Source organism: Rhinolophus hipposideros (assembly GCF_964194185.1).
Source record: "Rhinolophus hipposideros genome assembly, chromosome: 6".
NCBI lineage: Eukaryota > Metazoa > Chordata > Mammalia > Chiroptera > Rhinolophidae > Rhinolophus > Rhinolophus hipposideros.
Genome location: NC_138052.1, coordinates 47,725,334 through 47,752,495, shown reverse-complemented (window position 1 = coordinate 47,752,495; position 27,162 = coordinate 47,725,334). Strand labels below are relative to the sequence as shown.

General features: G+C 34.5%; 1 protein-coding gene across 4 annotated transcripts in view; it reads left to right on the top strand.

Moving 5' to 3' along the window:
• The window catches only part of TLK1 (tousled like kinase 1), a 126,495-nt gene that overhangs the window by 82,525 nt on the left and 16,808 nt on the right, over positions 1-27,162 (top strand). For all 4 annotated transcript variants that reach the window (XM_081051325.1, XM_081051324.1, XM_081051326.1 and 1 more), the window contains 4 exons: positions 3,027-3,215; positions 14,037-14,103; positions 24,627-24,724; positions 26,342-26,423. In XM_081051325.1, the coding sequence (XP_080907451.1) occupies positions 3,027-3,215; positions 14,037-14,103; positions 24,627-24,724; positions 26,342-26,423 (436 nt within the window). The remainder of the gene's footprint in view (positions 1-3,026; positions 3,216-14,036; positions 14,104-24,626; positions 24,725-26,341; positions 26,424-27,162) is intronic.

The following is a 27,162-nucleotide window of genomic DNA, read 5'->3' as shown; positions in this document are numbered from 1 at the left end:
CATTTTAAAAAGTGTAGTATTCCTTTGGGTTTTCATTACTTCCGACGATTATAGATTTAAAATTATGTTCTACATCTATTCCTTATTACTCTTTGAGATCATAGAATTTAGTACATTTGAAAGGAACGTAAAACAAAGATAGTTTTAGCTTTAGCAGACTTCTTGATTAGTTGAGATTCATCTGTACGTTACATTGTATTATTCTAAATATGACTTTCCAAAATATGAACTGACCTAGCTTTATGGATGATTTAGGAGGAAAATTGTTGAAAATTTAATTCTCATTGGATGAGATAGATAGATATAGATGTATATGGTGGGATTTTTCTACTTAATTTATCTTATTAACTAGTTCTTACTGAAGTGTTAATATTCAGCACTTGCCTGCTCTTTTTCCTATGGAAAAAAACAGGAATTGTTTTCTCTTCTGCCAGAGATACAATAACTTATAAATCACTTGAACGGAACGTGTGGCTTTAGCATTTCCGAGGTAAACTTTTAAACAAAGAAATCGTTGTTACTGAATTTTCCTTGAGGCCTGGTGGTGGTAGGTAAAGATAGGTTGACTGTGTTAAGGAGCCAGGATCGGTGCTGCTCCTTTTTTCAGATCTGTGCTGCTCCTTTTTTTTGCTGGAAAAAAAATTTTTTTAAACCTGAAAAGCAGAAGTGTCAGCATCTACATTAACTTTTCTAGAGTTAATCCAGTTAAATGGAAAATAAAGACAAAGCATTGTTTCACATAGTAGCACATAAACTACTGTTTCAAACACTGCTGCCCAGGACTTGTCACAGAAAGGCCTTCTTTGTATCTCTGTTGATTTATTCAGCTTTTGTTCCACACAGTTGTGCTAGGTGTTAGATATACCATCGTGAAAGATAGTGTCCTGTGCTGGTAGGGAGTCTGGGTTTTAATTCTGTGGATAATGGGGAGCTTTTAAAGGCTTGTATATAATGTGTATGATTACAATTTTTAGAAAGATAACGCTGACGGTAATGGTGGAATAATATTGGAAAGAGGCTAAATTGTTGACGGTTCAGATGGAGAGTTGTCCAAAAGAAAGGCGATTAGGTTTGAGCTAAAATATTGAAAGTAAAAGTGGAGAGTAGGAGGATACCTTTGAGATAGAAACCATAATTTTTGAGTGTTTTATGAGGAAGAACCTCTGCTACTAAACCCAGAACTACAGTTGTCCTGGTAAACAATAAGAGAAGGCTATATTACATAATATAACCTTAGATATAAACTAAACATAAATCTAAACTCCGCCAGTAGTTAAAATTTCTCCTTGGAACTGTCAAAAAAGAGCAAAATTGGGACTTCTAGGTTGTTTGAACATGTGGCGATGCAGGGAGAGTGGAACCCTTAGAGAGCACGGAAGCTCTGAGATCTTTCCCCAGACCTTACCCTCTGCATCTCTTCCATCTGGCTGCTCCTTAGTTATATCCTTTTATAATAAACTGGTAATCTAGTTTTTAAAAAAAATTCTTGCATTTCTTGTCACTAATAAGAATTTATTGAGGGTCTACTGTATCTTGTTACATATATGTATTTTATATCAAGCTGTACATCAGTGCTAAAACCAAAGTAGTTGGAGGATGAGAAGAGAAATAAATAAAAATTAGTAATATTAAGTCAATAGGCTCTAAATTCTATGGTCATTCCTGAATAACCAAGTATTAACTATATATTCATTCTAGTATTTCTTTACTTTCTATTATGATTTTAATCATAGGGGTTATTGCTGTTTATTTTTATTTATATTAACATCTTGGTTGTACTCTAAACTAGCTTTAAAAATTAATTTTTTAATAAATCGAAAGTATTTATTTCCACTTCCAAATGTAAACTGAATTAAAGTCTTGTTCTTGCTTTGCTATTCTTGAGATTTTTCTTGACCTTTTTACTCTTCTACCTAGGTGGTTCTTGATTCTTTTACTCCTACCATATTGTACTCTTACCTGGCTAGAACCATAGGAAAAGGAATTCTATTTGTAAAGCCAATTCTGCATCAGCAGAGTAGAAGTTCTGTAGTTCTGGTTTGAATGGGGGTGGGGGAGCAAGGAATTGAAATATTTGATTTGTTCTAAATACTAGTATAATCATGCAGACTTTAAAAAATTTTTTCTTAGCATGCGAGGTGAATATGGTTACTGTTAGAATAAGTTTAAGGTGTATGATGGGATGGTTTTAAAAAGTCTGACTGTTACCTACTTAATGTTCTGGTCTAATTGCTGATATCTCCAGACTATATTTTGTAATAGACATCATATCTATTAGTGTTTAGAACTAATAAGCTTTAGGTTCTTGAATGGGTAGCAGTAATATTTTTATTTTTATTAATTGCCCATTTTTCAAAGCAATTTCAAATGCTAATTTTCTTGTTTCCTTTCTTTAAATTGTCAAAATTTCTTTGTTCCTAAATTTTTAATATTTAGATCAATTTTTGTTTCATTTCAAAACATCATTTGCCCATTCCCCAAATTTCTTTTTAACAGATGAATTTAGAAAATAATACTTTATTGAATTCACATTTGTCTTTTGTAAGTTTTTCTGCAAGCTCTAAATGATGAGTGAGATGCACATATAAAATCTGCCCCATACTTAATTTCTGCTAGTTCTTTTATTTAATAGCACATTTACTTCAATAAATATTTATTGAATACAATAGGATATAAAAATTGATGTACTCTCTGTTCTCGTGGAGTGATGTAGTCCAACCGGACACATTCTGATCGAGTATCTACAGGAATATTTGGTAGAAAGATGGAGGCGGGGAGCTGTAAGGTATCATGAGAATATATATATGGCAACACATTTTTTCTTACTGTGGGGGTTTATACCTCATTTAGAAATAAATGTTTCAAATGAGACCTGGACAGTAAGTATGAGTTGGTTCCCAAGGGTGGGACCAAAAGGTTCCAAATTTGTATTATATGACGTTTCATGTTTATAAACGTATTTTCATGTTTTAACTGTGAAAAGTAATGGAGAGTTAACGTGGTTTTTTATGTTTATTTTTATACAGGCAACAAGAATGGGTGAATCAGCAAAGGGAAGAAATTGAAAGGCAAAGGAAACTGCTAGCCAAACGCAAACCTCCCACAGCTAATAATTCTCAGGCACCCTCTACCAATTCTGAACCAAAACAAAGGAAAAACAAAGCAGTCAATGGAGCAGAAAATGATCCCTTTGTTAGACCAAATTTACCACAACTGTAAGCCTACATTTTTAATTTTCCTTTTTTTAAGTTATTGCCAGTGAACATGAATGCTAGTAATATATATTATTTATAATTAAACTAATACTTAGGTAGTAGAAATAGTTACGGCCAGGAAGGAAGGCAGTATTGAAAATTTACCTCTACATTAATAATAAGCCCCAAATATTTGATTTTTACTGTTTTAAGTGGAGGTTTATTCATCTTCTTTTAAAACAGAGACTTAGGTAACTAAGAGGAGACTGAACTCCACTCTTTCTTCCATGTCTGAATGATAGAGTCAATTATTAATGTTCCTTTTTCAAAAGAATGTTAAGTAATGTAACATTTTCTCAACCATTCGCCATATATTTTCTCAACCTGTGAAAGCAATACATTGGTAGATTTTAGGTATTGTTTTTCCCCTTTCAGCTTTTCTTTGTTTTCTAAATTTTCTGCTTTAAGATGTATTACTCTTTATAATTCAAGGGACAAAGACATTTTAAAAAATAGTTACATGCTTATCATAGAAAATATGGAAGAACATAATAAAACAATACAGATCATGATCCGATACCACAGAGAACACCGTTGTTAAAATTTTGATGTGCAGTAGTCCCACCATATTCGCATTTTGCTTTTCGAGATTTCAGTTACCCGTGGTCAACCCTAGTCCAAATACATTAAATGGAAAATTCCAAAAATAAGCAATTTATAAGTTTTAAATTGCACGCCATTCTAAGTAGCGTGATGAAATCTCAAACCGTCCCACTCCGTCCTGCCCAGGACGTGCATCATCCCATTGTCTGGCGTATCCACTGTATATGCTGCTGCCCGTTAGTCACATACTAGCTGTCCTGGTTATTCAGATTGACTATGGGGGTATCCCAGCACTTGTGTTCAACTAACCCTTATTTTACTTAATAATGGCCCCAAACCTAAGAGTAGTGATATTGGCAATTCAGATATGCCAAAGAGAAGCCAGAAATGCTTCCTTTAAGTGAAAAGGTGAGTACATTCTAATAAGGTATTTTGAGAGAGAGAGAGAGAGAGAGAGACCTCATTCACATAACTTTTATTACAGTATATTGTTATAATTGTTCTATTTTATTATTAGTTATTGTTAATCTCTCACTGTGCCTAATTTATAAATTAAACTTTATCATAAGTATGTATGTATAGGAAAAAGCATAGTAGATATAGGGTCTATGTAGGATCTAGTATTTTATCTGGTGGTTTCAGGCATCCACTGGGAATCTTGGAATGTATCCCCCTGGATAAGAGGGGACTTCCATACAGATGTATCCAAGCTTATTTTTTCTCTTCTACAACTTACATAAGTTTATGTGAGTAGAAAATACACATACATCCTCTGTTTTACATGGGATATTTTATATGGGTGTATTCTTTTTCTCCTTTCTTGAAAGATAATGTTTCATCTATGCTTTGAATCCCATCCCCTGCTATATCAGGGACCTCTTCTGTTGATCCCTTCTTTATCTTCTGTCTTCAACTTTTTACTCTCTATTTGTTCCTTCCTTTTAGAAAACAAAACAAACTTCCTGAGTTATAAATCACTCTAGTCTCCATGTTCTGTCGTCTCCATATGACATCTTCTGCCTTGCCTTCCACTCGCTCCTTTCTTAACTGAAAATTAACTATCTCCTTGATGTTAAATTCCATAGACATTGAATGTTGTTGGCTTCTTATTTTTCCCCAAAAGACTCATTCTTGCCTTAATTTTTGAAATACCTTGTTCTCCTCATTTTCATTTTAACTTACGTGCCCACATCTTCTTGGTCTCTTCTTTGGGCATCATTTACTCTACCATTTGTAAAATGTAGGTGTTATTTAAGGATCTGTCCTAGACCGTCATGTTTCTTACATTCTAAATCTTCTCCTTGAGTATTAGCTAGTTTCAGGGTTTCAGTTAACATGTATATGCTGCTGACTTCCAAACTTCTATTTCCAGTCCACTTTTCTCTTTTGAGTGTCAAATATTTATATCTCAGTCATGACTGTCATGTCCTTGCTTAGTTGATATTGGTTCTTAAATACCTCACAGGAACCTGTGCAGCCTGTTCAAAACTGTATTTAATAAAAACACAACACAAAATAAAAACTGTATTTTCTATTATCTTTCCCATTTCAGTCTCTCTCCCCCTCCTTTCATCCCTTCCTCCTGACCCCTTACCCTCGCCCCTCCACACCCCTTGTTTTTTCATGTCCTCTCTATTAGTAAATGGTAGTACTAGTCTTTCAGTTCCAAATGCCAGAATTCTGGTTGTCACCCTTAACATTTTAGAGCAAGCTTCCATTTATTTTTCATAATTCATTTTTATTATTTTCCATTAATAAATAGGTGCTGATAATCTCATCTCTCAGAATCCATATACAGTCTACTTCTTCAAGCCTTTCCTAAGTTTGGGGGGCTACTATAACTTGGAATTAAAGCATTTGACCATTGATATTTTTTAAAAATTTAGCAAATGATTTACTCTTTTGTAAATTAGTAAATTTGTTTCTTAAAAAAAGGGTCAGTGGGTAGGTGAATGGTTATATAAAGTGTATGTTAGCTTTAACTCCACCACAGTAGATCACCAATTCTTCTATATCTCAAATGTACCCACGTGTGTAGGTCCCCACTGACACCATTCTAACTCACATTACTGCCGTCTCCTACTTGGGTTATTTTTACACATACACACACCCCTTTCAACTTTGGTCTTTTCCTCCAGTCCAGTTCACGTAGCAGTCAGTCATTTTCTCCAAAATAAAATTACGATCTTTTCATTCTCTTAGAACCCTACCATAGTTCTCTTTTTGAATGATAGAATCCTAGTCTTAAAATGGCTTATAAAGCACGTCGGGTCTAGCATCTTCCGATCTCTCTAGCCATCATTTGCCATTGATTAGTGCCTACTCCTCATCATCAACTTTCAAACTCCAACCCACTGTCTTAATTTCTGTCCATCTTTCAAATCCCATATTAGATAGTTCCTTCTCTTGAAAACTTGTTCTTGGCCCGTGAAGGATAGGTCAGCACTTGTCTCTTCATCACACAGCGTTACCATTCACTCAGTTAATGACACAGTTAATGAAACATCTGAGATGTTTCCCTTTCTCTGTATAACCTAGATGACTGTTTTCTTACGTTTCATCATGCAACTTTCATGTTTCCTTCACTTGCCTTCAAGATAAAATTCTTCTCTCAGGAAGATTCTTTAAAGGCATACTTACTTCCCTCTTTAGCCTCGTTCCCCACCGTTTGTCCTGTGTCCCCTATGGTAAACTCTTCCAGTTTTCTAAATGGACTTTTGTGGGCCTTTGTGAATCTGGTTCCTTGCCTTTCTTCGCCTCATTTCCTATTCATCTCTTAACACTTGGCTCAAATGCCAATTTTGATAAGAAGCACTCTCTAACATTTTTTCTTCCTGGCGGCTTCCTCCCACCCCCTCAGGTTAGGTGCCCATAGCCTTTTGTACATTCTCGTCTATATTGTAGCATTTATCTCACTATTTTATATTTATACATATTCTCAATATTTGGAACAGTTGCCAGCACATGGGAAGTGGTCAGCAAATACTAAATTACAATACATAAGCATTTGATTGATTTCATTTTCTCCTCAACAGACCATTTTTCTGGTTTGTTACAGGTATTTTGCTTCCTATTTGTCTTCCAAGATGCTAACAGCTATAACTGTTTAGTAATCATAGACTTGTCTCATTTCTATCCCATTTTATTGCATATGTCGACTTAGAACTAACTCTGAAGTTATGCTGCCATGTGTTCTTGGAGTGGCAAATGAATTGATACTACATAGTAATTTGATTGCATTCCTATGCAGATGCAGATTTAAATAGGGGGAAAAGCCACAGAAGCACTTTGATTCATATACTGTGTTTACCCGAAAATAAGGCCTAACCAGACCATCAGCTCTAATGTGACTTTTGGAGCAAAAATTAATATAAGACCCAGTATTTTATATTATACTATACTAATATTATATTATATTATTATATTATGTTAGACCCGGTTTTATGTTAAAATAAGACTGGGTCTCATATTAATTTTTGTTCCAAAAGATACATTAGAGCTGATGGTTCGGCTAGGTCTTATTTTCAGGGAAACGCAGTATATTATAGTTTGATTTTAGCAGCCATACTCTGCAACTATCTTCTAAAAACTCCTTTTGAATCACTGTTTAGTGGAAATTAGGCTTTGCCTTGTGTACAGAATATCTTTGGGAATGTAATAAGGATCACGAATATTTAATTATTTTTCTATCAAGAAATTAACATAAAAAATGAAGTTACTACTATGTAGTGGTTAGAACTTGAAGCTCTGTAGTCAGACAGATGTGGAGTCCAACCTTGATTCTTTCAGGTTGTTATTAAGCTATTTTACCTCTTTGAGCCTTGGTTTTTTCACTTAATGAAAGTACATACGTCATGATTTTGAAAGGATGATGTGAGGTAACACATATAAAGTACTTGCATGGTTCCTGGGTCTTAACTAATTTTTTAACGACTAGCAGGATTCAGTCAAGTTTTAGGTAGGATTTTCTGATTTTCGTCACAAAGACTTTTATTATTCAGAGGTAATAGTTTTCATATCTAATATTATCTACAGATAATGTCTTAAGTCATCCTTGCATTAACGGTACATTAATACATTTTAATCAACGTTTTGACTTCATGTTAAATATATTGTAAATTGTTTTGATTTTATCTATATATTTATAAGAAATAGAGTGGTTATTGCATAACTAACTACAAAAAGTTTAAATCACCAGGAACATATAATAAGAATTCTAAATTTGTATGCACATAATAACATGTCCTCAAGATAAATTAAAAATTGACAGTACTTTAAGGAGATATAAACAGATCCACAAATCATAATAGGAGATTTCAGCACACACATTTCTTAGTAATAGAACATGTAGATAAAAATAAAACAATACAAAACAGAACACACAGTATGAATATAGAAAATTCCATTGAACTTGACAAGCTTGACCTAATGGAGCATCTGCTAATATCTGCAGAATATATGTTTTTTTGAGCATGGACTTTTATGAAAAATTGACCATGTTAGGTCATAAAACAAGTTCCAACAAATTTCAAAGGATTGAAAGAGTTTGCATAAGACTGGGATTGTTTCATCCTTAAATGTTTGGTAGAACTCAGGGTGAAACCTAAAGGATTGGAATCATATAGAATATGTTCTGTGACCACAGTGAAATTAAATTAGAAATCAGTAACAAAAAAGATAGTGGAAAAGTCTAGATGGAAATGAAAAATATTTTTAGATGAATGATAGTGAAAGTGTTACATAGCAAAATTTGTGAGATAAATCTGAAACGTATCTAGAGGGAAATTTATAGCCTGTATACTACTATCTAGGAAAAGAAGAAAAACGAAAACTTTATAAACTAAGCATCTATGTCAGTGAGTTAGGAGATTAGCAGCAGAACTAACCCAAGAAGGAAGAGGGGAAAGATAAGAATAGTAATTAATGATACAGCAAGCAAACATACAATACAGAGAATTAGCCAATCCTAAAAAAGGCATCTGTGTTTAAAAATAAATAAACTAGTAAACTGAAAAAAGGGAAGGCAGCCATTATCAGGAATGAAAAAGGAATATTACAAGTCTTCAGTTATTTAAAGGAAAATGAAATATTATAAATGGCTTAAATTTTAAATTTTTGTGAAATGAATAAATTTCTAGAAAAATGCAACTTAACAAAATTAACATGAGAAGAAATAAAATTCAAATAGTTCTATAGCTATTAAGGAAATTTAATCTGTAATTCAAATCTTTGATCAAAGAAAACTCCAGGTACAGATGACTTCATCTGTGAATTCTACAAACCAATTAAGGAAGAAGTAGTACCAGTCTTTTAAAAACTTTTTTGAAGAATACTAAGGCAGAAATATTTCCAGCTTATGTTATGAGGCTAACAAAATCTTGGTGTCAAAATTAAGAAAGACCGTACAAGGAAGGAAAGTTATTGGCTAATTTCACTTATAAAAGTAAACGTAACCCACAATATAATATATAAAATGATAACCTATCAAGACCAAGTTGGATTTATTTTAGGTATGGAAGGTTGGTTTAACATTAGAAATATCAATGTAATTTTCCACATAAAGAGAAAGATATAATCATCCTAACAGATGTCAAAATAAGAAACAGATAAAATTCAGCATTGACCTGTGATTAAACCTCTTAGCAAACAATAGTAGATAACTTCCTTAATCTATACTATACATTCATTTTTCTTTATGCTTGCATCTTTACATGCTATGCTCTTGAGTTACCATGCCCCCATATGTGCCATTTCTTCTTCCTGGCTTCCTTCTGTTTCTCCTCTTTAACCAAACTCAAATGTTACTGCTTCTGTACTTTTTTCCAGTTTCCTTCAGATAAAAATGTTTTTCTTTCTTCTGTGTACTTACTTATATAGCTGTATTATCCAGGATAACCACCTTATTTTAAGGTCAGCTTACTGGGAACCTTTACTCTCATTTAATACTTTGCAATGTAAGGTAAGATATTTGCATAGTCTGAGGATTGGGATATGGCATCTTTGAGAAGCCATTATTCTGCCTATCATAGTCTGCCTTCTGACCCAAGATTCACATCCTTCCCAAATTCAAAATATATTTAATCCTACCCCACCATCCCCAAAAGTCTCAACCCCATTACAGTGTCAACGCAACGTCCAAAATCTCATCTAAATCTTACAGCTTAAACGTTCTAAATCTCACTGCACCCTGAGACACAATTTCTCTTTATCTATGAACCTCAAGAAAGAAGGTAACCTCTTTCCAAAATACAGTTGTGGGGACAGACCAAAAAAAAAAAAAAAAGTATGGCAAATAACGGTTATAGACATTCCTATTCAAACAGAAAAAAATTAAAAGAATTAGTGATCCCTAGCAGTTTTGAAATCCATCCAGGCAAACTCCATTTGGTTTCAAGATCTGGTAATAATTATTTGTGGAATAATAGGTAGAGGGCCTCTACCTCCTGGGCTCAACATTTTGTCAACAACTCTCAGTCTTTTTGATGAGGGTTAATTTGTATTTGTAGCTGAGTAGCTTTATCAGCCCTTTTCTTGTTTGCATTATTTTGGGGATCTGATGGCCTTTTATTTAATACTTTCTCTGTCCTTTTAAATCCAAACTGGCAGTGTTTCTGCTGGTATAACATTGTTGAGAATCATGTGGATCTCCCATGTGTAAAACAAGGATTCAATTCATTAAACAAGAGGATCCTCCACAGTTCATTTCTAGATAATCCCATTGCTGTGTTTTAGCTTCTGCTGAGAAGGCTGAGGGGATCCATTGAGTCATACACTTCATCTTTTCAAAGACCATTTATGTGACTGAATATTCTGACCTCTCTGGGGTATTAGCAAAAAGTTGTCCAGCTACTCCCTCTTCCTCTCGCCCCCTCACCCCCTTTTTTTTTAAGAAAAGCTTTTCTGACAGTGAATCTCATTTTCAGTGTATTTTGCACTCTGGCTAGGATGAGAATTTCTTAAAACTATTAAGTCATCCCGGTTTCCTTTTATTGAATATTTCTTCCCTTAATTTATCTCTCTCTTCTCACATTTTAATATAAATAGCAAGAAGAAAACAGTGTATGCTTTTAACAACACTTTGTTTGGAAAATCCCCTAAGCTAAATATTTAAATTCATTTCTCATAAGTTTGGCTTTCTGCGTAACTGCAGGATGTAGTTCTGCTAAAACTATCTTCCATAATGACAAAGATACTCATTCCTTCAATTTCCTTTTTTCTTTTTTTAAAATTAAAGTTCATTGGTTGACAATTATTAGTAAAGTTACATAGGTTTCAGGTGTACAATTCTGTAATACATCATCTATATATCACATTGTGTGTTCACCACCCAGAGTCAGTTCCTTTCCATCACCATATAGTTGATCCCCTGTACCCTCATCTACCACCGCCCTCCCCCTTACCCTCTGGTAACCAGTGAACTATTGTCTATGTCTATGAGTTTTTGTTTCTTCATTTGTTGTCTTATTCTTTTGTTGTTTTCAGTTTTATATACCACATATCAGTGAAATCATATGGTTCTCTATTTTTTCTGTCTGACTTATTTGACTTTAGCATTATAATCTCAAGATCCATCCATTTTGTCACAAATGGTACTATTTCATCTTTTCTTATGGCCGAATAGTATTCCATTGTGTATATATACCACAACTTCTTTATCCATTCATCTATCGGAGGACACTTTGGTTGTTTCCATGCCTTGGCCACTGTAAATAAAGCTGCAGTGAACATCGGAGCACATATATCTTTACGGATAAATGTTTTCTGATTTTTTGGGTAGATACCCAGGAGAGGGATTGCTGGGTCATATGGTAATTCTATTCATAGTTTTTTGTGGAACCTCCACACTGCCTTCCATAGCGGCTGCACCAGTCTGCATTTCCACCAACAGTGTATGAGGGTTCCTTTTTCTCCATAGCCTCTCCAACACTTGTTACTATTTGTCTTGTTGATGATAGCCATTCTGACTGGGGTGAGGTGATATCTCATTGTGGTTTTTATCTACATTTCTCTGATGATTGGTGATGTTGAGCATTTTTTCATATGTCTATTGGCCATTTGATGTCCTCTTTGGAGAAATGTCTCTTCAGGTCCTCTGCCCATTTTTCAATTGGATTGTTTGTTTTTTTGTTGTTGAGTTGTATGAGTTCCTTATATATTTTGGATATTAGCCCCTTTTTGGAGGCATTGTTTGCAAAAATCTTCTCACATTTGGTTGGCTGCCTCTTTATTTTGTCGATGGTTTCTTTTGCTGTGCAGAAGCTTTTAAGTTTGATATAGTCCCATTTATTTATTTTAGCTTTTACTTTCCTTGCCTTTGAAGTCAAATTCATAAAATGCTCTTTGAACCCAAGGTCCATAAGTTTAGTAGCTATGTTTTCTTCTATGCAGTATATTGTTTCAGGTCCTATATTTAGGTTTTTGATCCATTTTGAATTAATTTTGGTACATGGTGACAGATAGCAGTCTAGTTTCAGTCTTTTGCACGTGGCTTTCCAGTTCTCCCAGCACCATTTATTGAAGAGGCTGTCTTGACTCCATTGTATGTTCTTGGCTTCTTTGTCAAAAATTATCTTTTCATATTTATGTGTGTTTATTTCTGTGTTCTCAATTCTATTCCATTGGTCTCTGTGTGTCTGTTTTTCTGCCAATACCATGCTGTTTTGATTATTGTTGCCCTGTAGTACATGCTGAAGTAAGGGAGTGTATACCTCCAGCATTGTTCTTTTTTGTTAGGAATAACATGTTTCTTATTTCCTTCTGAGTCTCACCAGCAGCGCCTATGCGGTCTATATTTCTGTCAACAGTCCTTGACAACTTAAGTCTCCTCTAAAGGGGTATGTTTTTTCTGCTGTACTTTGGAATTCCTTGAGTCCTCAATAGCAGAGTTGTTAACATCCACATTTCTGCTAACAGTCTGTTCAAGGAGGCTAAGCCTTTTTAAATTTAAAATCATGCTCCTCTAAATTCTCCTAGCCTCTTATCCACCACTCAGTACCAATGCCATTTCCACATTTTTAGGTTGTTTATTACAGGAACCACTTCCAGGTACTAAGATCTGTTGTAGTTTTCTATTATACTGCTGTAACAGATTACCACAAATTTAGTAGCTTAAAATAGCACAAATCATTTATCTTACAGTTTTGGAGATTACAAATCTGAAGTGGGTTCATTGGGCTGTCATCTCATTGAGGTGTCATCAAGGCTATTTTACTTCTTGTGGCTTTAGAGGAAAACCCATTTCCTTGCCTTTCTAGAAGCTGTCCACATTCCTTGGTTCATGCTCCCTTCTGTCTGCAAGCCAGCAGCAGCCAATCGGCCTTTCTCGTGTCATATCACTCTGATTCTGACTTGTCTGCTCGTCTCTTCCTCATTTAAGGACTCTTGTAATTACATTGGGCTCACCAGGATAATTCAGAATAACTCCCTATTTTAAGATCAGCTGATTGGCAATCTTACTCCATCTGTTACCTTAAGTCGCCTTTGTTGTAAAACTTAACATATTCACATGTCCCAGGGATTAGGATGTGGACATCCTACAACTAATTGATGTGGCGATTAAAAGCCATTAAAATTAACATTATCCTAGCTTAGCTCTTTTTAGTCTGCAGGAAAATCACGTTTTTTTAAAGAAGATTGTCTCCAATTCATAATATCTAAATTTTGTACATCTTATCCAAAAATGTTTTTTATTAATGGAAATAGAAAACAGATACCTAAAAAACTAACAATGTCAAGTATTTTCTGATAGGGAAATGGAGAGAAATGTAAAAAATGTCTCTTTTGCTGTTTTGGGGTTTGCATTCTATTTGATGAAAGAAGACCCTGGAATAGGAATTCTAAACTGAGATCTGTGAACCCCAAAATTATTTATATGTGAAATTTTTTGGATGAAGTGTTTATAAATGCTTTTAAGTTGTTTTTAGAGATCCATGATCTTAAAAGTGTAAGAATTATTGCTTGGTATATAGTACTATCTGCTACTTTGTTTATTAATACTTGAAAACCAAATGGAGAAGTTAATAAAAATGTGTGTGTATGTGCATGTATGTATTAATTAATTGTTCCATTTACGAGTATAAGTATTAGATGCATTCTGAAGAGTATCCTAAAGGATTTTTGGGCTAAAAGCTGTCAAGATTTTAGTATTTCCATTTGATTAATTTTATCTTATTTTACATAGCTGTTAATAAGAAATAATATTAATCTTAATATCTAGAATTACAATTTTATTTTTGACAGGTTGACTTTGGCAGAATATCATGAACAAGAAGAAATTTTCAAACTTAGACTAGGATATCTTAAAAAGGTATGTGAAGCATCTGTTGCATTCTCTTTGTTTCCAGAGGTTGTGGAGAGTTGTGTTATAAATCTCTTATTGAAGAAATCAGAATTTAAAAGGGAAAGCACCTAAATTAAAAACTTTAGACAAAACAAATGAGGTGCATTAAATTTGCCTTTTTATGTTGAGTATATTAAAATAATAGTCCTTTACCTGGGGCAACTTACAAACATTAAGATGCCATCCCTGTAGTAGGGAGGGATTCCTGGCCAGATCTCCAGGGTCTTAACTACCTCTTTGTAAAAAGTGCTTCACTTTTAAGATGAAATGTAAAATTCCATATTGTGTCTGTCCATTTCATAATAAATTGAAATAATTATAAATTAACAACAAATTGTTTCTTTGGCTTAACTTTTAAGCTGCTGGATGCCTGGTTAAATGTTTCAGTTAAAATATGTATGTACATTGTTAAAGTTAGAAGAGCCTGTTTATCAGTAATAGTATAAAGTGGTATAATTTAGAAAAATGTTGCTGTTATTATAGTACAATTTTATAATGTATGGCTTTGTACGTGTTTGTAAACTCAGAAATTCTAATCAGTTCATTGTTTCTATAGTCCATATTTTTCAAATCATTTCAAAGAAATAATAGATCTGTCCCCTCAATTTTACTGACTGATATAAAATTTATTTTCTTTTATCCAGTATTTTATTATGTTCTGCTTGTCAGATTACTTAATTTTTTAAATAGGCTGAATAATAATTAAAATTGAGTTAGTGAACTAATTGAAGATAGTATCTCTGAAGTGGTCTCCCTGGGGTAGGATGAGGTAGGACAGAGAAATGCATTCTGGTAGCCCCTGTTATCACACTATACACTGTTTTGTGTTTGCAATGCTATCAACATGCTTCAGACTCCTGCCATTTAATTACAGGGAACAGAAAAAAGTTATAAATAGTGTATATGTATGTGTGTATGTATATCATTTGCATTAGTGTTCTCTTCTGTGCCATATCTGTCTGTGGCCCTGCTCAGAAAAGTTTCAACCTAAACTATTTGAACAGTAAATTTATTCTCTTTTCTTTTTTTAAGTTCTTCACCTTGTTCTGTTGTAGTTATTAGTTATTGACTTTCCCCTGCTCTTTGAGATACAGTAGACAGTTTCAGTCTATTCTCTGTAACAGATAGAATTGTAATGGGACTACAGAAGGAAGAGGGGATTTTGTAGTACAGAATGAGTACAAGTATTTGAGTGCCCACCTAAAGCTATTTTGATAATCAATTCATACATAGAGACCTATGCTTGATGTCCCACACAAAGATTTATAAATTATTTTTCTAATCAGCCTTTCATGATAATGGGACACTAAGTATATACTTAGAGCTTAGAGTATATACTTAGAGCTTCAACTTGGAGGGTTATTATTTTCACATATAATAATAAATTTTTAATTACTCTTTCTAATGATGAGATTTTACATCTTATTTTATAAAAACCTGTTATATAAAATCTGAAATTATAAAGCAGTTAAATTAGGAATAGCTGTTTGTATTAGAAAAAATACTTCACTTTTAAAAAATATTCTGAGGAGGGTTTGTTTTTGTTTTTAGTTGGTTGGTGGTCTTCTCTTGGTTTATTTTAAAGTGTTCCTGGTACTTTGAAAATATTCCATTTCTCTGAAATACTTCTGTTTTCTAAAATAAGGTATATGTAAATGTCTAGGTATTATATAAATAATTATAAACTGTTCTAGAATGCTATACCTTCTCTTCTAACCTCCATATTATCCTCTTTCCCAGTGTTTGCTTCTCCATTTTTTCTATTTACTCATTCTTTCTAATAATTGTCCCCTCCATAATCTTTTTCCTGTTTTATTTTTTTCTTTCAGCTTAAATCAGATTTACTGAGCAGTTTTAGATTTCTAACTTTATCTTCTTCTTAACCAATTTACAACATTTCTTTGACCTCCATCATGGAATATTTTGGGAGATTGGATGAACTAATAGTGCTGAAACATACTCTTTATGTTTTGAATTCTCACATTCTCTTCTGAGAGACTATTTTGGGTGAAAAGAATTGAATGCATTATAAAGAAAGTTGCTAATAGTACATATAAGAGAACAAAATTGAGTAAGTAGTGTCACCTTAGAACACAAATAAAAGCAGTTGCCTGCTTACCACTGGGTTTTAGTTTTTGAATTGTACAGTTAAAAAATAAGCATTAAGTTACATGTTTTAAAAATAAGTAGTTTGGCATTGTAAAGCACAGTTGAAAAATAGGTCCTTAAAATAGGTCTGTTTTCTAAAAAAGAGGTAGATTGGACATTTTTAACACAGAACAGTTTTGAGATAAGAGAAAAGATGTTATCACTTCTGTCTTACGAGCTCCATACACTCCTGGGTTTATAAAGCAGACATGAACTGTACCCCAATTTGTAACTATATAGCTTCTGCCATAGGCTGGATCTGACCTGTGAATATTTGATGTCCATGTAACCTGCACAGGCATTAACCTGTGGCATGTCAGCTTAGGGTTTAGCTTTGGAGCCCCCCACATACGGTTGCATTGGCCAGGGTGACTCTTGCCTCCACTCTCCCTTTACCAAAAACTCTTCAAGGTAAGCAGAATTATTAGATTAAATTTGTTGGTACAGAGGAGAAAACTTCCTTCCTTGAAGAAGCCCATGCCATTTGGACATATGGAACTAGAAGGACTATTTACTGTGACTTGAAATCAATAATTTATGCCATGTGTTGTATTTCATAAAGATAATAATTAATAGGTAAACTGAAATATAAAATGTGTATTTACTAAAGTTTAGTTCACATTCTGTGCTGTTCTATAGGTTTAGAAATATAAATTAAAACTGTTAATGTGATAGAGTAACAAATGAGAGTTAAGTAGAAACTTCCAAAAGTAAGGCTGTGGGTAAAATAAATAGGTATTTCTGGTTACCACCAAATAGTAAATTTAAACTTACTTCAGGCTTATTAGTTTTGTCTTCTGAGATTATGAAAATCACAGTGTAGTATCACTTTTTAAATATATGAAGAATTCTTTAGTATTTATGGTTATCAGTTTATGAAATCATTGCTTACTCATTCACTAAGTGATTTATTTCTACACTCTGCCTGATACAAGCATAATTCAAGTCCCCATTTCAAGAGAATTATATATTACATTTTATGAACTTTGAAATTATAACTATTCTAGAGTGACCATTAATGTTAACTTTTTGAATGCTAAGATCTGTATATGCTTTGTCTAAATTAATAACAGCTAGTAACCAGCAAAGCCAACCTTTTCTCTTGAACTTTTTCTTCTATTTCAGTGGCAATGCCCATGCGCTTTATTCCTACTTTCTTTTGTTGTAGATGGACAGCAAGTTGATCTTTGTATTCAGAAGAATTAATTCTTTTAGAATAGTGGGGATGTTTGCTTCCCACCTCCCAGACTCAGGCTATTTCATTTTCATTGCAGATAAAGCAGTTAAGTTTTTCACACACATACTCTCTTTCACATATTACTTTCCTTGAGTATTCTTTTGTTGTGTCAGCTTGAATATTTCATTTTTAGCTGGTGTATTTCTTTTCACTCTTAATTTATTTCTAGAGACCAACAGAAAACACATTTTTATGTAAAAAGTGTAAATATTCTAACATAATTTTGTCTTTTATGTTTAGCTTAAGAATTTAACAGAATAAAACAGAAAAAATGATAATAAAAAAATATATGGAGACTATATAAAGTGACTCCTAAAACTTTTGCTACTTGTAATTAAGTACACCCTTCCCAGTTATCACTTATTAAAAGCTTATATTTGCAATGGGAGTAGTTTCCTGCTTTTAAAAAACTATTCCTTTGAGGCAAGCTGCTCTATCCTATTTATATACCTGTGCCACATGTGGAATCTGTGGATTTAAGGAAAGTAACAAACCATATACCAGTTAGCATTTGTGGTTGATCCTTTTTAATTCCAGTCTTTGATAAATTACAGTTATGGGAAAGCAGTTTATCTTTGATTTGAGGAGTTCTGCTAGGTTGTTATTTATATATTTCAGATTATTATTCTGGAATTCAAGACTATGTGGATGTGCCTTCCATGGATTGGTACTAAATTAACACAAATAAGTTTTTTTAATCCCTGAAAAATCAATTTTCTTGAATAGATTCTCTCTGTAGTCATAATATTATTTTAAAGGTACAAGTTACCAAAAATACCCCAAATGAAGAAGAAATAAAAAATTTTAAAGTTATTAGGACTAATAACTATGTCTTGCCACTGCTGTTTACTCAAGTTTGTGATCTGAACAGCATGTGGATATGTGTTGCTCTTTAGTTTCTAATTAAGTTTGTCATCTTCTAGATTTTAAATATTTGATTAATTGGAGAAAATGCATGTAGAAGATTTGACATCTCAGTTTGGGATATTAAGTAGTGTAGTAGAGATTGGCTTCAGAGTATGTGTTTTGGGGTGTTGGTTGTGTGTCTGTGAGAGAGAGAGACAGAGAGAGATTTATAAGCGCTAAATATAAGTGCTAGAAGGTGTGGGGTTTGTTTTTTTTAAAAAAAAAAAACATAACCAATTTGTAATTGAAACAGGATTAGTCAAGAATCATCAGCACCAACAAATGTGTCTTTGCAGACCGAAGGAATCAGCTAAACAATTTGCAGTCATCTCAGTCTCTACTAAAACAAAAATCGCATCCAACATGCCACCTGACACCATTTCTTTCTCTCTCTCTCCTTTGCTCCTTGCGATGTGGCATTCATCTCTCCTTGTGCCTCCGTTCTGAAGAGATAACAGTATAGCAACAACTCAGCCACAGAAATCCTGTTCTCTGACCGATATTGGCACCTGCAAAGAGAAACAACCAGTAACAGGCAGCAGCAGCATCAGTATTAATCTTCCATGATGAAATCTTTACAGGTCAAGAACAAGCACACAGCTCTTTTCTCACTCCTTCACAGTGGACCATGCACCTAGTTGAAATGGAAGACAATGGATTGTCTACAAGCCTTTTGAACAGTGGAGAATACAGGGCATTGGTTTTAGGTGAATTGACCCCCAAGTATTCTTGAAGTTTAATACCTCCTTTAGTCTTTCTTTCTAGAATACCATTGTCATCTGATTTATCAAAACCTTAGTATGACCACAAATAAGTTTGCATATGTGACATTTCTTGTCACTTTTTAGGTTTGAATAAAAATACAAAATTAATGAACAATATAATGCTAGAGGGCTTAATCTTTAAATCTGTGTGTACACTTTTATATTCATGGCTATGACTAGAAGAAATCTTTGAGGAATTCTTCTGTCAGTTAAAGCCAACCATATTGTACATTATGTTTCTCCAGAACATAACACAAGATGCTACTTGTGTAGGCAGTAGTTTTCAGGGGAAGTGTGGTAAAAATGCACTGTACTAGGGAAAGGCTCAATTAAGCCCATGAAGAACATTAGAGGTTCCTGACTTGGCATGTGTGGGCAAGAACAGTGCTAAGAAGAGTGTTGGAATTCTGAACTTGACATTTTGTCCTTACCACTCCTTCCCATTTAAAAATGAATAGTATTCTATACAAGATGACTGTGCTGAGAGAACATGGAACTAACTGTAGATAGAAAAACTCCCCATGTTTATATTTTACCTCCTACTCTCATTATGGACCTATAAACATACTCCTGGCTCTGTGTTTCCTTATTTATAATCATACATCTTAACTTGGTAGTAGATGATGTTCACTTACCAAAATGAAAATTTAAAGGTAAAATGTGTTTTATTTGCGTGGTGTTTAATATTAATCCAGTTGTTGTATAGGCAATGGAAATTTGGAAAGAATCTCAGGAGTCATATTAGCCATTAGTTAGAGCAGGGTTTTATTTAGGTTTGTGAGTTCAGTCTGGAGATCACTGTTTTCCCAAAAAAGGAGAAAACAGTTGCTTGGCCACCAGCCCTTCCCAATCAGAACTGTAACTCCGTTTATGTGTGTATGTTTTAAGGGAGTCAAGAAAACTAGGCTTTTTCCATTATAGTGTTGAAAATTAAATCTTTTCATACTTAAAAAAAAAAGTCCTTGGAATCTACCAAAATCCCGAAACAGGTTAAAGGGAAGCAGAAAGCCGGGGGAAGGGTTACTATATACTGTAGTCAGGCATTGGACCTGTACTGTATTTCCCCGAAAATAAGACCGGGTCTTATATTATTTTTTGCTCCAAAAGATGCATTAGGGCATATTTTCAGGGGATGTTGTATTTTTTCATATACAACAATTGACATTTATTCAGATACAGTCATGTCTTCTTCTGGAACATCGTTATAACGTACTAAATGCATCCATCTGGCTGATGATCTTAACTGGGGCTTATTTTCAGGGTAGGTCTTATTTTCGGGGAAACGTGGTATATGCTCCGGCAGGTGTCAGCACCTTGGGTAGTGTTAACATCAAGGAATTTCTCATCCCCCCACCCCATACAGCTGCTGTAATTGCTGTTTCAAGAAGTGTGCTAAATATTTAAATTTTGCCAGTCAGTTGAACTGTTATATTTATATGCTGCTGATAAGGTAAGGTTTTATTTTAATACAGTGGGGGATCTGAGAATCAAAACCTGCCCATTTTAACAGTTATTCTCCATTAGGGGTTTTAATGTATGTATGAGTATTTATGCATTTGAAGAGAGTAAAACACCACCTCCATCACTACAACCCTCCTGCCCCTCGAAAAGGAAATGAAGTGCAGAGAGGGGAGAACATTAAGGTTCTAAAATAATTATCTGAGCCAGTAAAACACACCTGAGGGAGCTAAAGTAGCTCCTGCCAATAATAACCAGCTCAGTGGTTGGGAATGGGAGTGGAGGGAGCATTTATATAGTTAGGAAATAAACCACCCAGGAATTTCGTAATTTTAGTCCTTTCTCCTCCTCTTACCCCACTCTTCAATCTACACGATCATGCTCAAGCAAAAATAGAAGATTACGGGCAAGTAGTTTCAAAACTAATTTCTACAAAGTTAGACCTGCTCTCTAGGTGGTTTTTTGTTGGTTGGTTGGTTGGTTGATACTTCTAATGGTTCATATCCCATATTTAAGATATGTGAAAGCATATCATAGAAATAATCTGGGGACATATAATAAAGATAAATTTGAAGTAAATTGTTTATAATTTTCTCCTTTTCTGAACTGCCCCTTCCATTAGTTTTTAGTAGTGGCTTTTGTTAATTTCAACTTTCACTTTCCTGGTGATGAACTTTTAAGAACGGCATTATAAATAGTTCATGAAATTAAAACTTAGTTTGAAATTAAAACCTAGAGATACTAACTTTTAAGGGATTGCTGTTGATCGTTACTAAAATGAATTTGATGTTAAACTTTTTGAAACCTCATTCTGAACTTATTTTCCTAGACCAAATAATGTTGTTATGGAGTTGAATAGACTATTCAAAATGATAGGCGTTTCTCTGCTTCCACCATCTTCCTAATATACCACATAGAATTTCTTTTATCAATCCTCATCGATTATAGGCAAGCTGAGAATGTCGTATCAAAGTTCTTCCTATCTTATCTTGGCTTCATAAAAAGGCAGCTCTTGGAAATAAAAAGTTTATTTTTGTGGGGATAACATGTAACATACATTCAAGATTTGCTAAAGAAGTTTAAACTACTGTGTTTAATTTTTACAGGAAATGTATCAGTTTTACATGTGAAATGCATTTTATAACTCTCTGAAAGCTGTACAGCTTAAGGCCTACACACCCACCTGTCTTTTAAAAATTGTCATAATGGGAAATGCTCAGAAATACCCCATATCTGCCTCACAGTTTTAATCTGGCATTTTACAGAAATTATACATTGCTGTAACTAACTTTTGCCTTAGAATGTTGAGCCAAAAGGATATTAAGTTTCCAGAAGAGACTTTAATTACAAATAGAAAGCATTTCTATGCTAAACGTCTGGTGGACAAACTGTTCTGGTTAAATTGCTGCGAAACTTACCTTCCATACAAATTTTAAGTTAAAAATTTTGGAAGGTGGTGTGCTTTGCAGGTTGTTTAAACAATGAGGCAATATCAAGATCTGTTGTTGTATACTGGTGTGGCTTGGTTTTTAAAATATAATGGAGACTATTAGAGCTTATTTAAAAATACTGTTAAAATAGCTACAGTGTGTGCTGTTAAATTGTTTAAACTGAAAGGAGCCATGTCCTTTTATTGTGCGTGATCACCAAACCTACCTTTCTTGAATACCATCTGTTGTTACTCATGTCCCTTCTACACCATAATTTCCAGTCGTTCCAGTTCCTTTCCAGACATTGTTTCTTCATTTCTTTTAGACTTTCTGTCTGTCAGCTGCTCAGCTAGTGGGTGACTAGAGGATTGGAACTTGGTATTCTTACTAAGCAAGATCTAGCTGGTTAGATTCTCTCTCTTTGATTTTTAGTAATCTGGTCTAGTTTTGCCTTGCATTTGAGGATTCCATTCTTGAATGAATTTAGGTCAGTTGTGAACCCAGGTCATCCTTGCTTCTCCTTAACTCTCTGAAAACTATTCTGAGGATGGCCCGTAAGTTAATGTCAATCTCAGGCAATGAGGTGTAGCCTACAGGATAGATGTTTGGAAATGATCTGCACTAGAGATAAATTAGTTACTGAGACGACTGTATCCAGACTATTGTACCCTGAAGCCAGACCCAAACTGAACCGTGCCCTTTTCTGTAAGGAGAGGGTTCTAGGCAGTGTTGCCCTAACATTTGCACCTAGAAGTATATGTATTGATCTTCTCTGCTCGGGCTCTCATAACAAAATGCTATAGACTGGGTGGCTTAAACAACACAAATTTATTTTTCTGGAGGCTAGAAGATCAAGATCAAGTCTGGCAGGGTTCAGTTTCTGGTGAGACTCTTCCTGGTTTGTAGGTTGCCTTCTCAACTCCTCACCATGGCCTTTTCCCCTGTGCTCCTCCACAGAGGAGATGGGTGTAGGGGGAGGGAGCTTTCTCTTATCCTTCTTACAGAGCCACTAACCCCATCATGAGGGCCCCACCTTCATGACCTCCCAAACGCCCCATCTCCATATCCCATCACGCTGGGGTTTAGGGCTTAAACGTGAATTTGGGGCGAATACATACCTACAGTCCATAACAGTATGTATACCTTTTCTTGGTGGGCTTTGAGAGAGATTACTTATGAGTTGCAGAATTATCTTTCCCCCAGAGTGTGTCACTTTAAGGTCCAAGATATTGTGGAATAAATGCTAAATTACAGTATGGAGTTTGTAAATATATTTCACTAACGATGGAGGATTTTTGTCTGTATGTAAGATTTGGTTATAGTTCTTTCCCTTGACATTTCTTTTTAAGTAAGTAGGATCCAGCTTTCTTTTCCCGTAGTGCGTCTGACATTTTGTTTTTTTTCCTGTAAACTTTACAAGTTCAAACTAAAATGCAGCTTGCCTGTGCTTTTGTCTTGTAAGATTTTTATAGGGCATATTTGTCATGTTTCGTGGAGGGGGAAAAAATGCTTAACTGATGCAGATATACATTTTACTTTTTTAAAATAAGTATTTCTTTTGTGATATTGGTTACTACCATTATATAAATATTGAAAGATTACCAACAATTATAAAACAAATGTAATTATGTATATCAACAATCTAGTTGAGTCTCATAATTATAAATTTATGACTCAATAAAATTTAATTTCTATAAATTCACTTTTGAAATAGGACCCATACCACAATTTTACATAAAGTTAAAACAAGTATTTCAGCTGGTATTCTAATAGGCATTTCATAATTTCATCAGATTATTTAAAATTCCACCAGCCTATCAAATGTTTAGTAGCTTCCTACATGTGTAAGAATTACATTTTGAGACCTGAAAATATTTATCAAAATTTTTACATTAAATGAATGTTAAATTTCTTTACGATTTGCCTAGATCTGCTCTGATACCTAAGGATCTGTCACAGCTGTCCATAAAAGTTTTAGAGTCTCTTTAAGATTATAGTGGGATTTATCCAGTGAGTGGTCACATTGTAAATGTGTGTGTGTGTGTGTATGTATGTGTGTGTTTTCCAGATGTTGCAAGGTCTAGGAATAATCAGTTTTATCTTCTTCCTTCCTTCTTCGTTTAGCTATTGTAAAATATCTTCATTTTATTTGCTCCAGAGTAGTAAATTATTTCTACTTAGAATTAAAATTTGTGCCAGAAATAAAACTTTCAGCTCATTTTGTGTTTTAAATCAGTTTCAGACTACCTTGCAGTCATTTTCAGTTTAGACATTATAAAAATAGATTTCTTATAGTACAGAATAAAATTCAGCATCTCATTACGTATAGATTTTTATGTGGAGGATGGTTTCTTGAAATAGGCTTTTTCCTGATCTTTTTCCATCTTTCAGGCATTGAAAAGAAGAGCACTTTGGTCTTTTAACTCAGTGGTACTTTATAATACACTATTCTTTTTGTCACTGTAAAAAATTGATACATGGGTAAAAATATCTTTTTTATATCACAAATAAATTGAGCTTGTTATAGTCCCCTCTCTTCATTTTCAGGAAGAGGCAGAAATCCAGGCAGAACTTGAACGTTTGGAAAGAGTCAGAAATCTTCACATTCGAGAGCTCAAAAGAATAAATAATGAAGATAATTCACAGTAAGTCATTATTTGTATTTCAGTTTTACATGGTGAAAGTCTTTCTTCTCTGTGCAGAGCATAAACAAAAGATTCCCTGTTGAGGGGCTTCTCGTCACACTTAGAAAAAGATCCAAAGAGTCCTTCTGCGGCTCAGAAGGTCTTGCCTGGTCTCGTCTGGCCACCTCACCACCCCATCTGTCCCATCCTCCCCTCACTTATATGTCAGAGACATGCTGGCCCCCTTGAACTTGTCTAGCACAGTCCCATCTCAGGGATTTTGTGCTGGCCAGTGCCTCTGCCTGAAATGTTCCTCTAAGTGCCTGAATAGCTTACTCCTTATTTCCGTCCAAGTGGTCATTAGAGAGAGCATCCCTAAGCGACCCTCCCTAAAGTAGCAGTCCTTACCTCACACCATTCCCTCTCAGTGTCCTTACCTTGCTTTATTTCCTAGCATTTATCATTATCTAATTATAAGTGTATGTTTCAGTTACTTAATCTGTGTCCTCCCACTAGAATATAAGCTACATGAGAAGAGGGACTAGTTATAGTTTTGCTGTATCCCCAGAGCCTAGACCAGTGCCTGGCATGTGGAAGGCATGCCATAAATATTTGTTGACAGAATATCAAGGTTAATGTTACAATAGTGAAGGAGAAATTATTTCAACTAAAGGGATTTCAGTAAGCCAGGTATTCAGCATTATGCAAAACTTGGAAAAGTTGGTTATAGTCTCTGTCCTTAATCCCTGGTTATAAAAACGAGTGTCATAGATTTTAAATGCTAAAGGAATTCGAAGAAGGGAAAATACTTGTGGGCTGGTGGGAGCTTTATGAAGAAGATAGAAATTAAGCAAGGCACTACTTGGGTTTAATCGATGTAGAAGAGAGGAAACGTGTCTTTTTATACTTTATCTTTAAGACTTGTCATGTAATTTACAGCTTTGTGACATAATGAGAGTGTCAGAATTGAAAGTGGCCACCTTCAGCTGTGAAATATTAATATCTTACTTAAAAGGCCTATTTGTGATAATCTGGGTCTGTATAATTCATACACATACAGATCATTCCAGTGTATAAGGTGATAAAATAATATAGTTATAAAATAACCTAAATTGTACCAGATGAAAATTCTAGTAAAACAGAACAGAACTAATTAACAATTGGCTGTTCTGAAAATTGTGTTCAAACATTTTTGTGGATATGTAATAGTATTGTCTGTGAGTGGTTGTTTTTTTTGAGTTTTATTTTTTTAATTAGGAATTAGATTTTATTTGTTAGAAGTCAAAAATAGTAAAATTTAATCGTGGTTGAAGGCCAATTTATAAATATAATTATTTTTAACCACGTCAGTACTGTAAAGTTTTGATTAACCGTAACTCCTAATGTAAAAGTCCGGTTTGCAAGGGAGATCCCTCCTGCGGAGGAGATAGGGGTTTTCGTACAGCCCTTGGCAACTCAGTAGTTCGGTCTGTATCACAGCGCTGTGATTGGTCAGCAGTGTGTGACAGAATTCGAAACTGGCAGTAGAGTGAGACAAATCGCTAGGAGTAGACAATAAGAGAGTAGAATTTTATTGTGGAGGGAACCTTTTTGTGTGTGTTTTCATGCGCCTGAGTGTTTTTTTTCCCCACCCTGAAGGTTCAAAGATCACCCAACGTTAAATGAAAGATATTTATTACTTCATCTGCTTGGTAGAGGTGGCTTCAGTGAAGTGTATAAGGTAATGTAAATCTTTTTCTGTTCTTCACATGAACTGTGTATAGCCAAGATACAGGACTGCAGGTTTCCCCGGCTATCCAAAAGAAGAGCACTCCTGTGGAAGCTTTCATGAGCCAAAGTAGCATAAAGCTATGAAGCAGTTACCATTAATTTATATGGAAATTTTTTCAACTGTTCCCAGACCCAAAAATTAACCTACCAAATCATACCAAATAAGCTTAATTACATCCAGTTTTATGTTAAGCGCTCTCTTAGGCTTTTCTGATGCCTTAGGACATATCTTGCTAACAGATGCACAAAGGAAATCAAAAGAAAGCACAGATGGTCCCAGGCACAGCTCACAGCTATGGCGGCTGGAGGCTGAGATGCTGAGTAGGGTGCCGGGGCCGGAGCTTGGTGGGGCCCCTCTCGCTGCACGGGACGTGTGCTGCCTCTGTAATGCCTCGCTGCAGAGCAAACACTGAGTGCTGTGTACGCTTTTTGCCTTTTTTCATAGAAGCGAAAATCCTCTTTGGATTTCTTTCAGTTAGCGCAAACAGTACAAATGTAGGTCTTTTGTAAAAGCAAAGGGGCATAACACAAACTATCAAAAAGTGGGGGGTACCTGTATTTGGATAAGAAGTACTTGTCTTTTGTTTATTGATTTTATGATTGTTTTGACAGATTTTCTGTCCTGACTCTCGTTACCAAAGATGTTGTCTTATTTCAAGAGTCTAAGGACTGTCCTTGGCATCTGCCCA